Genomic DNA, 14,723 nt, shown 5'->3' with positions numbered 1-14,723 from the left:
GGGGGGGCAGGGGCGAGGCTTAAACTGAAGACTTTCTCCTGGAAGTTACTGGACCATTGCTGTAAGGCTCCTCACTTCTGGGGCACAGCTACTAGCTGGATTTACTTCCTTTTCTGACCATCAAAAGTTACTGCTCAGCAGTGACTGACTTTGAAACTTCACCCTCGCTCTTCTGTGTTCCTACTGATCACTGCCTATAGGAATCACATGCTCATGCGTAATATTCATATGGTTTTATTAACAAGTATATAATACAGATATTGCATACTGTATATAGTATATGAGGACTGTACAGTACAAATTTATGTTCACAGTTTGACATGACAGAATGTCATTACTGAATTCCCATTGGACTACAGGGTAGACACAGAGAAGGTACATTAAACATTCACATCTTTAGTAAGAAAGATTACCAAAATGTTTCAGTATTTGCAAGTATACCAATGCATGCTAAAAACCTTTACCCATTCAGTCTTATTAGCTTATAAAATATATTACACTTTATTAAAAATTTCTGCATAGTTTATACAAGTATTAAAGTACTGTAAATGTAATAGCCCTGCTATGCTTGCAGGCAGGGTTAGGAGATGCTAAGCAGAAAGATTATTCTGACCCTCTAACATTACATACAGAACAGGAAAAAAAGTGCTAGTACTTGTGAAACACATTGTAGCCCTCGTTTAATGCATGTAAGATGGCTTTGTAAATGTGTTACTTAAGTGAATTTGCAATCATTTAAAAACTGTTAACCTTGACCAAGAAGAGAATAAAACCTCAAGTGACTTCATGTACGTTAGCCATTCCTTCAAAATAATTCTAGTTTCAAACCAAATTGCTTTAAAACCTTTGATCTCTGAGATTGTGTCTACAACAATCTACGGAATGCCGTGCAGATTGCTGTATCGGCTACGGTCTCTCCAAGTCCACCTTAGTGCAATGCTGGCAGTGCAGGCGGGTGTTTAATAAACACACGTAGACATATCATTCCCCTGTAATTCGGTTCCAAGGCTCTGGCACCATCTGTGTCCTCAGCGTCTTAGCTGAGCTAAGCTATGCCACATACAGTCTCCAAACCAAGTGACTTTAGGGTGCTAAATGCCCATTTAACGACGTACCCTTCCTTTGTAAAACTCAGACACAAGATTCTGATTTCCGCAAGATGACACTTGAGCAGTAACTGAATGAACTCCATAACAATTTACACGCTGCTGACTTCATTTTTATAGCCTGTTCTCAATTTACTGCGACTGAATCACCACTGAAGGAACATGGCATGGCGTCGCATCTTGTATCTTCCACAGACAAACAAACAAAAACCAAAAAAAAATAAAAATAAAAACAGCTATAAACAAAACAAAAAGAAAAACTAAGAAACTAAATTTCTTAACTATCATAGTAAAATACAAATACATACATATATGTATATATATATATATATATGTATACAAAGGAAATTTGGCAAAGGCCAATTAACTAAAAGTATATCAGACCAGCATGGGAACAGAGAATGGCTTCTCTGGGTTACTTTTCTTTCAGAGTTAAAATGGATCTTTCTGACTGAACTGTTAACATGATCTAAGCAAGCTAAAGAGTAACATAATATGGACTTTTGAACAAAATTTAAATGTCATATTTAAACACGTCATGAAGCTATTAACCATACCCTGGTGTGAAGCGGAAGCAAAGCTAATTCTGTCCTTCCTTGTACCCTCCCCCCTTCTTACTGGGTTGGAACACACCAACTGAAACAACAAAAAACCAAACTGGATTCTTCAGTGCACCGCAGAAGAACCATTACAAGCCACGGTGGCGCTGGCATGAAGGCAACGGAGACCCTGCTTTTCCCGGAGACCTTCCACTCCTCAATCCATGTCATAGTTGCAAAGAGAAAAGCAAGAGCCCAAATGAGCATGCTTTGATAGCTTGCAAAGAAAAAAAAAAGGAAGCCAAGTGCCAGAACATGTCTTTGCAGTTTTCACCCACATTCCCCTCAGCTGGCTCTCAGCGCTCAGCAGGGCCTCCCGAGAGCAACTCTGAGCACAGAAGACCCCTGCGCGGGCGCAGCCTCCAGGGCCGACCCACTCAGTGACGGCCAAGAACATCACCTAGGTGTTCCTCCCGGGTAAGGCTGTGCTGGATCCCGAGTTGTGGCTGGGATGAATTTTCAGGGTCCTCCCCGCTTCTCCTCCATCCTTCCTGAGGGGATAAAAGGCCACTCGCAACCATAACCAACCATCGTGCCCATTTTTCCCAATTTATAAGCAATGGCATTTCTACGTGTGAATTGTTTTAGTTGGCGGTTAGACTATGGAGTTCAAAAGCCTGCTTTTGAAAAACAAAAAAAAAAAAACAAAAACAAAACCCTCCCCCCATCCCCAAAATGGTGCTACTTATCTGCAACATCGACTTGAGTCATTGTTTTTAGTTTGTCCTAACAGGATACATAGTAGCGACAGGAAATTGCTAGCTCCTGCAGACATGTGGGAATCTTCAAGCTACATATATAAATCCCTGAATTGTGGTTTTCTCTAGTTTTTAAAAAACCTGTCACCAAAATAAAGATCTATGTGCTTCACACTAGGTATATTTACAGATGGTGTCACTCAGGTCTTAGTTGAATGACTTCCCTCAAGTTTAGTGGCTGCTCTCTTCTGCTGTGTCATGGACACAGTGACAGCTGGTTTGGCACCATACAGCTCACACAGAAAGGCTCCATATGAAAGCTATGTGACTAATTGGACATGGGAATATAAGTACCACTCAAGGTTTTCCTGTTTGAAAAAAAAAAGGGTTGGGGGGAAAAGAGACCATTGTGTGTGTTTGTTTTTACATTTACGGGAAAATATTTTTTGTGGACTCCTTACACTCAGGGCTTCATGATCCACAATGACGGATCCTGCAGAAACGGAGGTGGCGACCCCGAACACCGGCTCTGAATCCAGCCTGGCAGCAAGGTGTGCACAGCCGAGTTCTGCTGGGGATGGACATTAAGATTGGCGGCAGCTAATGGTAATGGCCCAGAGGGTCCTAGCCAGAAACTGCTGACTTCCTCCTCCATTCTCAGCATCAACGGCTTCTTCCCCACACTCCGAGGGACACAGAAGCTGCAGGCGCCACAGGACAAAGGTCTTGATTCAGGTGAGTTGGTAATCCAGGCCGAGTAAGCGGTGGGGGAGCACTGGCGGAGGGGTGGGCTCAGCCTGCACCTCGGTGAAAGGACCGAATTCTTTTTGTGGTCAAACACAAAATGTGGCAGAGGTACGAAGGTCTCTGGCAAGGACTAGCAGGCTGGATACTGCATCTCTAATACATTTACTCTGACATTCTTTTGAGGAATACGTGGAGAACCCGACAAATTGGTCGTTCTTGTTTACATGTTCCCTTGTTCTCGTTACATTAAACGTATCTGTAAGGAGGGTCTGCTTAGCATCCCCAGAAAAAAGTGTTCACATTCTTTAGGTCTGACCCGTGGTAAGGAGAGGGAGGGCTGGAGTATCAACTACTGACCATACAGAAGTCCTGATGATATAAATTCAGAGATTCAGACCAGCTGAATCGAAATTAAGATGTACATATAAAAAATGAGTTAGATAATGGGCAGGAGGAGCAGAGAGAGACAGAGCCAGGAGGAGTGGGAGTCACACTGGGTGGAGGCAAGGCTTTCAGACTAGCATGTGGCGTTTCCTGTGCAGGGCAAGGTGGTCGGAGCGGGAGAAGCTTCGGTCACAGTCTGGACACTGGAAAGGTTTGATTCCAGTGTGCTTTCGGAAATGTCTTGTTAGCTCATCGGACCGGGCAAACTTCCACGTGCAGCCTTCCCAGGTGCATTTGTAGGGCTTTTCTCCTGCAAAAATAAAGGAAAGAGTTGAACTGTTTTTGTTGTTGCTAATTAAAAACAAACAAACAGTTTTTTTTAAACTAATGCCCTTGGAAAACACAACTTTTGAGATAACACACACTTAACATGGTGTGACAGCAGTTTGAGAAAACTGCTATAGGAAAAGCATGGGACAGACGGACCCACGGAAAAGCGAGGGAAGGAAACGAGGGCTAGGATTTAACGAGCTCTTACAGCAGGGGCTGTTCTGAGGGACGCGCGTGGAGCATATGTATTCTGGACGCAGCTCTGCAGGCCTTGCGTCCTCCTGTATGCTGAGTCCCATACACCTCATAAGCCCACTCAAAGCCTGTGGGTTTTTCTTATGCTTTCCCACAGCTCTCTAAAACTCTAAAGTCCCTATCAACCAAAATACCTGTTGAAGAATTCAACAGCCCGCTGTCTTATCTACTGCCTGACAGAGGTGCCAAATACAGTGCTTCAAGCCCCTCAGCTCTAAAAGCAGAAGTTCCCTCCGCCTGTCAGAAACCAGGCCTCCACACCCCTTCCTGTAGGCTAACCATCACTCACAGATGAGGAACAGAAGCAGCCTGTGGGAAATGCCAGTGAGAGCCAGTACGAAGACCCTCACAGATAACAGTGCTTCGAGGTGAGCTTGCTGTAGTAGGTCGGTAATACAGACTGGCCACCCCGAATACAGCATCCAGAACTCGGTAAAAGAGCAGCGGTTCTCGACCTTTGGGTCGAGAACCCTGGAACCGCCCATAGCAACAGATCATGTCAATGCTCAGAGTTAGAAAAATGCTTTATAACTAAAGCTCCCTTCAGGCGGTGTAGAAAGCATACATAAACAACTTTTGTGCTTGGACTCGCCTTGTCCTCAAGATACCTCACTATGCTTATGTGAAACATATCCCAACAGCCTACGGTGTGTCAGCAAGGGACACCCGGCCTATAACAAACAGTCCCTGTTTAGCGATCCTTGTCCCTAGAACCCTTGGCATAAGTACTGCGGTTTCTGTGCTGTACCTTCAGCCCATACACACCTTTGTCTGAACCCAAAGACTCACTACGTTTTAATTTTAGGCTGGACCATGTGAGGCTCCAGCCCTGGGTCCACCGTGCCTAGCAGCTGACTTCTGGGCTGACCTGTCATGGCTGTTTCCTCCCATAAACCTTCCCCTGCAGCTGCTGCTCCTCCTCTTCAGGATTCACTGAAAACTACTGCTACTTTTCTGTACTAAATCCCAGACTCTTCTCTGTGACTCCTCCCTAATAAGAATGACTGAACTCGGAACGATTCCATTCTGAGCCCTAAAGGCCATCCAACCCCTCACTGTTTGGCTGCCCTGCCCGCTGAAGGGCCCGACCACACAAAGAAAGCACAGGTCCTGGCAGACCCCGGAAACGTCTGTGTGACTCTTAGGTTGCCTTTCTAGCAGGCCCTCAGGGGCACGGGGGTAACGCCCATTTTCCTCCTGAGAGTGATGACCTGGCAGCTGGCTCCAGGCTCCACCCTGGCCAATATGGAGCATGGCTGGAAGAGCTACGGTAGATGGTGGGGGTGCCCACGCTTTGCCCAGCCCTGCACCCCATCCTCTCCAGAGCCCGTGCCTCGGCCGCCTCTCCCACCTGTGTGAGTCCTCCTGTGCGCTTTCAGGTGTGAGCTCTTAGTGTAGACTTTGTTGCAGCCCTCATAGTCACACCTGTGTATCCTCCGCTTCCTCTGGGCATCCGGGGACTCCACAGGGAGGGGTCTCTTTCCCGGCTGAACTATGACCGAAGGGTGGTTCCTATCAAAGCCAAGGTTAAACGGAAAACATGAGTGAGAGTGCTTTCCTTCCTCCGGTCTACTAAAAGTAAAAAAGCATTTACAACATCGGGCAGAAACAAACAAAAACCCCCAACAACAACAACCACAACAAAATAAGAGTAATAATAATAATAAAAAAGAATTAGCTGTTCAACCCAAGAAGCACTGCTATAGTCATTCAACAAACACGTAGCGAGCACCTACCATGAGCCAGGCACCGTGCTTGGCACCGGACACAAAGATGAATAAAAACAGGGTTCCTGCCCTCGAGGAGCTCACAGTCTAGGGGGAGACAGACACGGAGATAAGTAAGGACAGCAGGAAGGTGCCGGAGGTGCCGCGTGCCGGGAAGGGCTCTGCAGGCCCCCCTGGCTGTGCTCCTGCGGGGCACCAGCTTTCCCGCAGGCTGGCTGCTCTTCACTTTTCTCTAAGGAAAAACGGAAACAGCCAAATCCCGACTTCTCAGGCAAACACACCGCTCACAGACCTATGTTCCACCCTTTCTCTCAACGTCTCTGTAGCGATGGCAGACTCACATTTAGTTCTCAGAAGGTGGCTCTTGGAAAAGGAAAGTCTGCCGTTGCTGTCTTAGCTCGGTTCTTTCAGGGTCACTGTGGCTCTTGCATGAGGGAGGCCCTCCCTATCTCAACCTGTCTGGTCCCAGGGTTCTTAAGCCACACCCATGCTCCGTCACTGTAAGCTAGTTCCATCAGGGAAGGAAGCTGAGTGAAAGCCAGGGCTGGTGGGAAAACGTGTGGCACTCTGGGAACCTTTCCTGCTGACTACCAAGTCACTGAAGAACTCTTTTGCTCCTTCCCGGTCTCAGGGGTAATTACTTAGCAATGCAAGCATGTGGAGCTGGCCTCCGAGAGGAAAGGAGCTGACCTTCAACTTCAGCCTCTGGGTCCTGAAACATTCTAAACGATACACAAATATTTTCCGTGTGGGAGCAGATTAGAGACAAAGCAAAAGGGTGAGAAGAACTTGATAAGGGTGATTTCTCATTTCTGAGAGTAACAGAAATGAAATTTTGGGCATTAAAAAGAGCCTGCAATAAAAAATCTGAAGCTACCCAGGTCTGGTAGCACTGTGACCCCAGCACCCAGGGAGGCTGAGGCAGGAGGATCTCTGTGTGTTCTAGGCCAGCCTGGTTTACAAAGTGAGCCCAGTACAACCAGGGCTACACAGAGAAACCCTGTCTTGAAAAAAAAAAAAACAACAAAAACAGAAAACAAGATTTTGAAGCTCAAAAAATCTGAACACATACATTTTAGGTGGGAGGAGCCTGGGGGGAGTTAGGAGGTAACCAGAGAAATAACAGTGGGTTCTGTCAGTACCTCAAACCTTACCCTGCCACCTGCAGGGTACAGACAAAGTCAGATTCACAGACACAGAAAAGTGACCATGAAGCGGCAGGGACGTGGCCAGGAGACTAGAACTGCCATCATATATGCATGTGTGTGTGTGTGTGTGTTTTTTAATTGGAAAAAAAATGGAGAATAAGGTTTATTTGTGCTTTTCTTGTTAAATTGGGGCTGGATTAGTCACTTAAAATCCTTCACTAACAAGTTAGGTCTCTTTTTTCCTCTGGGGAAGTGCTAGGGAAGATCCTGTGGCCTGTGCGTCCAGGACACAGGCAGAGTTCATGCCAAATGGCTTTAGAAATCTTGCCCAGCAACTGGGAGCTGTGGGCTGAGAATCGAAATCATATCAGCGTGGTAATTATGACTGCCTTTCCCCGTGTCAGTGCTGTCCCTGACGGCCTCTCTGCCCCCCTTCGATCTGTGAGGTGAGGGTGTTAACACTACCAACCGAAAAGGCTGCCACGGACGGGAAGAGAGCATGCGGGAAGGCCACTGCCAGTGGCTGCTCGGAGAACCGCAGGGAAAGCCACCAGCACCCCGAAGTCAGAAGCCGTCCCCCTCAAAGCCATTCTACGCTAATGTCTCTGGAGAAGGGATGGCGCTGGCTGAAGGCAGGGTGGCTCTAAGGGTCTTGGGAATCTCAGTCTGTGGCCTTTCCACTCATTTTTAAAGAGATCACTGGGGACCATACTACCAGAGTAGCTACTGTGTACCAGATACGGGCTTTGACTTAAATCAGCCCTTCCTAAGTCTGTGTGCTCACGGTTCCTCCCGAGTTTGGTTCTAAATGCAGCCTCACAAAGGTAAATAAATACATACGGAATGGCATTTTTTTCTATACTTTTGAATGCATTTAAAAATGACCCTTAAGCTGTAGTTGTGGATCAAGCAAATGGGCTTCCAAGCTGTGAGGCCCACACCCAGGCAGTAGGGTTTCAAAGGCTAGTGTTGCTGGGGGCAGCTTCACTGCAATGTTCTAGGCACTTGGCTTCACGTGATTCTTTCCTGGCTAATGTGTCCTATGTGGGCTGCAACTGGGCCCACTCCAAGACATGACTTAATCCCATCTGTGAGAGAATCACCCAGAGTGCATGTTCCACTGTGGCTAATCTACAGGGGTTTTTTGTTTTGTTTTTTAGGAGAAAAATGCATCTTAGATCAGCATTAAAAAGTACATTACTCATTAAGCATTTAAAAGCCTCTAGCAGTGAGCCCACTAAAGGAATATGGCTTGAAACAGGAAAAGAAAATTACACACACACACACACACACACACACACCTGAGATCAGGTCTCATACAGCCCAGGCTGGCTTACAGGCCTGATGTTCCTGCTGCCACTCCTAGCTGGAAACAGTATTTCCCTTAGGCAGTATTTAAATGAGACTGCTTCCACAGGCTCTTCTGTAAAGGTTCACATTTTAATTTAGAGCATCAGACTAGCTCTCTGCCACCAATCGGCCACACAGGGAGAACACTAAGAGGGACTCAGGAGCTCAAAGCAGGTCCTCTGGGTCAAGAGTGGGACTGTGGGTGTATTAGGGTACCTTAACCACCATCCTGGCTCGTCAGTTCTGCATTTGCTCTGGATAAAATAATTCATTTGAAACACTTGGAGATGGGCATTGTGACTCAGGCTCGCAACCCTGGTGCTCTGGAGTTGGTCAAGGCAGGTGGGTCATAAATACGAGGTGAGCCTGGGCTGCACGCCAAGACCCTGCCTTAAACAAACACAGACAAAAATAACCTACAACTGAACTTTTAGGGGGAGTACTATGCAACTCTGAAAAATGAGTGCAGGCCTCCAAGATATTTTCCTTGCCTGATGCTGCAGCTGGGAAGAAGTGCCTCCTTTCTTTATCCATTAGGAGCTGTATATGAGGACACACGTACGCCATCATCCCTAGACCAAACAGAGCTCTGTGGTGGTAAGGTCACACATGAGCCACTGTGAAGCCACACACACCAGACACGGGCCTGACTGCAGTAGATCTGAAGTCACCACAGACAGCTTCTGTAAAGCCAGAGAATTCACGCTCCACTGCCAAGTTCTGTGACAAGAGGGGAGAAGGGAAGACAGCAGAGGTGGGCAAAACGTTTACTGAAAAGGTGGCGTGGGGGAGGGTGACGGGAGGTGCAGACCGTACAAGAGAAACTCTGATAAAAACATCAGAGTTTTTATGGTGGCCAGAGGAGGTGGCCAGTGAGGATAAGCTTGGCTCAGGGTCCCAGGCATGCTGGAGCACAGCACCTGGCTCAAAGCCACCTTCTCCGGCCCGCTCACCCTGGTGGTCAACCCACGAGCGCTGTAACTACGTGAGGCCGTCCTGGCCAGGCACAGGCTCAGATGCTGGCCAAGGCAGAGCACCTTCTCACCGCGCCGCAGCTCTGCAGTGAGGGGGAGCTCCGTGGGCAGCTGCCATTAAAGACTCAACGGAAAGACTTCCCTCTGCTGCGACGAGCTCGGAGCTGCACAGGAACCTTCTGCGGCCAGCACTGTTGCTGGCCTGAAGGTTCTAACGAAGACGTTCTCAGTAACAGACACGCTGCACTGCGTTAGAAGTGACGAGCGTGGGAAAGGGGTGGATTCTGTTTGGTAACGTGATCCAAGCTGGCGCTACCATCAGATCAAATCTTCATGGAAACAAGAACATCCAACCTCGTGTGGTCGCCCTGAGGGGACCCGGTGGCTGAAGTCGGCACAACCGTTGTAGACGGGGTCCGTGCTGCTTCTGCAGACCGGCCACCTGGGGCGCCACACAGCACAGGCATGTCCCTGGCCATCCACAGCACACCCCATGTCTCACAGCTCCATGCTTCTCTTCCAGGCGCACGCCGCTACGGAAACGACCAGGTGCGCCTACGTATACTTACTCTTGAAGCAGTGCTTGCGGGGGGGACTCTGAGTTCATTAAAGGGGGTGACATTTCTTCAGGGTAATAGTCTGTCCTCTGTGGTTCAATTCCAGGTTCTATTTTAATTTTTTTCTGCAGTATGGGCTTCTCGTATGATTCAATTACGGGTACTAAAAAATAAAGATAGAAAAGTTATTCTACATACAGTGTGTCAATTCCAGCTTTTAAAGGCTCACTGCATGGCTTCTAGCTACTACATTTTTGTATGCATATTTTTTCTTCTTCATGGGCAAGGGTTACAGCAGGACTCAATTTTCGAGTGACCCTCACTTTTTTGAAGCAGACAAGAGGACCCTGCTCTTCAAGATGACTCTTTGTTACAAAGTCTGGCTGTCCCCATAGTCCCCTGTCTATGGCCGGTGGCCTTTAAGAGCCATTAGCAGCATGATCAGAAAGTACTTAAGTCTCTTTTGTGCTCAGGACCTTGTCGGTCAAATCACAGCATAAAATATGCTGTGAAAGTAACTAATTATTGGACACTCTCCCTAATATCAACACTTCAAAACAAAAACAGAAATAGCAGTGAATTGCCCGGGCTGGGCCAGCCCAGGCCAGTGGTCCTTTTGAGGATGTAACAGTTCTGCCTCACGTCCGCCCCAGACTCCTGGCGGAAAAGCTGTCTACAGAGCAGGTGGCGATTCAGGAGCACAGCAGAATTTACCTTGCATGCTACTGTTTGAATTGTCTATCTCTTCTGACAAGGAGACCATGAGTGGCTGCTGGAGGTGGCTGGCGTACATAAACGGGACAGGCTGTACCACGACGGGCTGGATGACCGGGAGGATGCCTGGGCTCCGGATCCCATGTCTGGACAGCGCGGCTGCCATCACGGGCGGCATGGACAGCGGCACTCCGAAGGGCTGCACGCCAGGAGAAGGCGGTGAGTACTTCTTGATGGGCGGGCTGGAGGAGGGCATGCTCAGGCCAGGGGACGCCCTCCGGTGAGATGGGAATTTCAGGGAGGAAGGAGAGCTGCCCGCAGAGGGCGGGGAGCCACGCTTGTTCACAGTGAGGTCCACTGGCTCCATCTGTATCCCATGCGTAAGGCCTTCTGGGGTCTGGAAGAACTTGTCAGGTAATGGTGTGGAGTAAATGACCCCATATTTGTTGGGCTTCATTGATTCTATGTAATTCGATGGGTAGGACTGGCAGAAATGAGAAAAAAAGAAGGAAAAGTATTTAAAAAAAAGTGTACTTTACATCTAGAGGTACATGATCCCCAAAAGCTATGGTAAAGAGAGATGGTTTAGCAAATGCTAGAAATTGAGGTAACTGGGCTTACTCGCTCTGGGATGGGGAGAACCTAGTCGAGGTGGTACTGAGTACCTAGGTAATCATCACAACTCAATTCATGACGCTCTGCATTGGCCTGAGTCCCTTCCAGCCCTTCATGCCGGAGCTCTACACCTTGGGCTGTGAGACGCCAAACACGGCTTCTCTAAGGTCACACAGCACCCAAGGCTGGCTAGGCACACTGTCAAGGCTGGCTAGTCAACTGTCAGGAACACAGAATGACCAAGTGAGCATCAGCCTAAGATGGCAAGGACCGTCTGTCACCTTTCTAGCAAAGCCCTAAATGACAGTGATCAAGAGTAAAAGATCAGCAGACAGATGAGAAAACAAACAGACAAACAGAAAAGACTACTGCTACCCCGCAGAAATACGGAAAGGAATAAAACCAGAAAGTACAAGTCACGAGGATCTGGCATCAGCTTCCAGCTAGGGATGGAGGCTTGAACAGTGACAGCCCCACTCTCCTCATTTATTTAAATTTTTTCTTTTTGAGACAGGATCTAGCGCTATAGCCCAGGCAGTCTTTGGACATGTAGCGATCCTCCTGCATCTGTCTCCCAGGTGTTGGTCTGTGCCAGCACGCCCAGCTCTATCTTCCTCTAGAACTGGTGACAGCTATGCAAGTAGTAACACAAGGCAAGTGGCCCAATTTATCCAGCAGCATAAATTTAATTAGAACAGGCGTCGTTAAAGAAGAATGAGGCTCACTTAAGAAACGAGGCATTATGCACAAGAAGGACCTCCAGGGAGACATTTCACACACGTTAACTCTCCATGGGACGCAGTTCTAGCGGGAGGCAGGCCTCCGTGAAATGTTTCCTCACTGTGCAGCATTTTCAGCCCTGTTCTGAGACCTTCCACTGACCTAGATTTTAAGGCCCACAGCTCCTGGCAGCTGAGCAGGGAGCAGAACCAGGACACGATTCCACGGCTGTCACTGCTAGGTTTTCTATCCGTGGCATCAATTTAAGACAAGTGGGAATCCAGGCAGGACCTGGGGGATTTGCAAACTGAATAGTATCCTCAGGGTTTTCAAAGTCATCAAGGAAGAAAGCAAGGGCCCGCATCAAGTTGAGGTGAATACACACTCTGCATTTTTGTACACACTTAGCACAAATGAATGTCCCTGTCCTCAATTTGGCCTGCACGTCTACTTTACAGTCCACGCTGAGTGTAGGGAGGAGTATCGGCTCACTGGGAAGTCCAGGGATCCCCTCTAGGGGGTTTCTGTTTACCCCCTTGGGCGGAGTCTCCTGCAGTGGCTGGCACCCATCTGGCATGCACCTCAGGTGCGACTCGGGATATGACCTCCACCAAGCCACTCCCCCTGGTCTAGACCGCTCCTATCTTCTAGGGTAGGTGTGGCTCAGCTGGTACCAAACACCACACTGGAGGCGAGCGTTGAACAGAAAACTCCCCGAATTGACAGGCACGGACAGAGGTCCCCCCAACATCCTCTCTTCTCCTGCTGGAATGTGCCCCGGAATTGAAGCGTCCACCCTTGCTGACTGCTGCTTGTGCCTGCCTGAGGGTGAGGTAGGAACTTCCTAAGTTCCCCAAGGCTGTCTGGGGCGAACCAACCTGCTTTCTGCAGGCCCTCGCTCCCAGCAAGGCCGGGGCGATGCCGACACTTGTGATTCTTGAGGAGATGTGGATGGGGAGACACACACTCCTACAAGTCTCACTGTCACTTTACACAGTGAGTTTCCAGGCTCGTATTTTATTACAAACAGCTTTGGTCAGTGTGTGGGCTGGACAACTGACTCCGGGTCTGTTCGGCTGATGAACGGGGTGTCTGTGGCAGGCTAGGCCAGTCGCTGGCCACAGGTGGCTCTGGCCACAGGAAGGCAGAGGCGTGGCTGATCGTAAGCACTTGCTTGGGGCTCAGCCAATGTTCTGAGGCAAACAGAAGGCTCTCTGTCCACCCAGCCCGGGAAACCACCCAGGGCTCTGTTGGGACAGAGCTGGGGAAAGGACTGGTTTTAAGTAATTCTCTGCTAGGTGACAAGATTCCCCAGAAAAGAAAAAGAGGAGAGAACTTCAAAGGAAATTTAGAGAAAGATTAAAAAGTATTTTCAATTTTTTTCCCTTCAGTTTGTTTTCTTTTTGAATGCCAGCCATAAAATTATTTCATTGCTACTTCGTAACTATAATTTTGTTACTGTTATGGACTGTAATGTAAATTATCTGATAATGCGGGTATCTGATATGGGACCCTCAAAGGGGTCGGGACCCACGGGTTGAGAACTGCTCCCTTAGAAAAAAGCCTCTATTTTTTGATGAATATAATTTTAATGGTTCAATTATTACCTCCATGCATGTGACAGTACGCCACCTGGCTACTGCGCTAGAATAAAAACATTCTTTCCTTAAAGATGCTCTCATCTAACTCTTCCTTACAGCGATAACAAAGACCTCACCAGCTTAGTAAGAACCGCAGTGACTGAGTCCCAAGCACCCTGGGTGACGCTGTGTCTTGTCTAAGTATTTCTGGCAGGAACTTCCATAGCCAGTGCATAAGCATGATCTAATTTTGCAAACGTGTCATTCCCAACCTTCAGATACACATCCAGGCCAAGATTTTTTTCCCCTTTGTGAATATTTTCCAATCCCATGGGAGAACAGAGCAAGACAGCCTGGGAGCGCTGCCCCCTTAGTCAGGCCCACTAAGCCACATCCTCATGTCTAAGCTGCTCCTGCTCTGAGGACCTGGACACTTTCTCACCTGTGTCTCATCCCCACGCCATTACAACTGGGCCTTCACCAACACCTGGACTGATCCCCCAGTGGCCCAGCAGCGCTATGGCCTGGCCCACAAGAGGGGACAACTCAGCACACGGTGCTTAGAAAAAGGACCATGGATGGGATTCCCACCCAGCACGCGCTCTTCCAAACGAAATACGATTCTATCTCACTGCCAAGTCCCTTCTCTGGCTGGCTTCCCCTCAGTTACCCTCATAGAGCCACAGCCCCATACGGCTTCTGTCAATGCCTTTTATTTTATTTTTAAATTACTTCATCCACAGCATATTTTACACATACTTCTCTGAACTTCCTTTCACTGTGAACAGGTCAGCCGTAGTTGACCCTACCCAGGGGTGTGGGAATGAGTCCCAAGGATGGATAGTGTCACCTCGTCTGTTACTGGGGGCTTTGAGAAATGCCACCTGTCAGATGCCTGTCAAACAAGAAGCACTGTAGAAACACTGACACACAATGCCATCAGTTAGAAGAGCTGTTCAGTCTGGGGGAACTTACCACTGAGACAGGGTCCATGGCCTCTTGCTTGACAGGGACTGGGTCAAACATGAGCATTCTTTCAGTTAAGTCTTCTAGGGTGTTCTGATGCTTGGCCTAGGGAACAAAACAGCACACCTGGCCTTAAGGCTGAGGTTACATAAGCTAAAACAAAGAAAACGTCCCCTTTACCTCCCTCTTTGACCCAGTCCACCTTCTCTCTCACCTCCAGAATGGCTAGGATCGTTCCCTACCTCCCTCTTTG

The 14,723-nt window shown here is 48.2% G+C and overlaps 1 protein-coding gene across 2 annotated transcripts; it reads right to left on the bottom strand.

Annotated features, from left to right (window-relative positions):
• Positions 1–218: 218 nt before the first annotated feature.
• Positions 219–14,669, bottom strand: Klf3 (KLF transcription factor 3). 2 transcript variants are annotated; one of them, XR_008722017.1, is made up of 6 exons: positions 14,480–14,669; positions 10,590–11,073; positions 9,888–10,038; positions 5,471–5,631; positions 2,865–3,844; positions 219–2,196 (listed from the first exon to the last, which is right to left on the bottom strand). XR_008722017.1 is itself a non-coding variant. In XM_055624015.1 (5 exons), the coding sequence occupies exons 1-5, from the start codon at positions 14,534–14,536 to the stop codon at positions 3,663–3,665; spliced, it is 1,035 nt and encodes a 344-aa protein (XP_055479990.1). In that variant the 5' UTR covers positions 14,537–14,669; the 3' UTR covers positions 219–3,662. The 2 variants fall into 2 exon arrangements, 1 of the variants encoding a protein (XP_055479990.1); XM_055624015.1 differs by having other exon boundaries at positions 219–3,844.
• Between the last annotated feature and the right edge of the window lie 54 nt (positions 14,670–14,723).

This window comes from Psammomys obesus, unplaced genomic scaffold (genome assembly GCF_907164565.1).
Source record: "Psammomys obesus unplaced genomic scaffold, mPsaObe1.curated_primary_1811, whole genome shotgun sequence".
NCBI classification, from domain to species: Eukaryota; Metazoa; Chordata; class Mammalia; order Rodentia; family Muridae; genus Psammomys; species Psammomys obesus.
The sequence above is the reverse complement of the archived record's forward strand: the minus strand, read 5'-3'. Positions and strand labels throughout refer to the sequence as shown.

What these genes read in the sequence shown, in the direction of transcription:
- Klf3 (XM_055624015.1), bottom strand. Translation starts at nt 14,536, where the DNA reads ATGCTCATGTTTGACCCAGTCCCTGTCAAGCAAGAGGCCATGGACCCT. An exon ending in TTCAAACAGTAGCATGCAAG is followed by an intron (nt 10,039 to 10,589) that starts GTAAATTCTGCT and finishes TTTATTTTTTAG; the next exon opens with TACCCGTAATTGAATCATAC. An exon ending in GCACAGGAGGACTCACACAG is followed by an intron (nt 3,845 to 5,470) that starts GTGGGAGAGGCG and finishes TTATTTTTGCAG; the next exon opens with GAGAAAAGCCCTACAAATGC.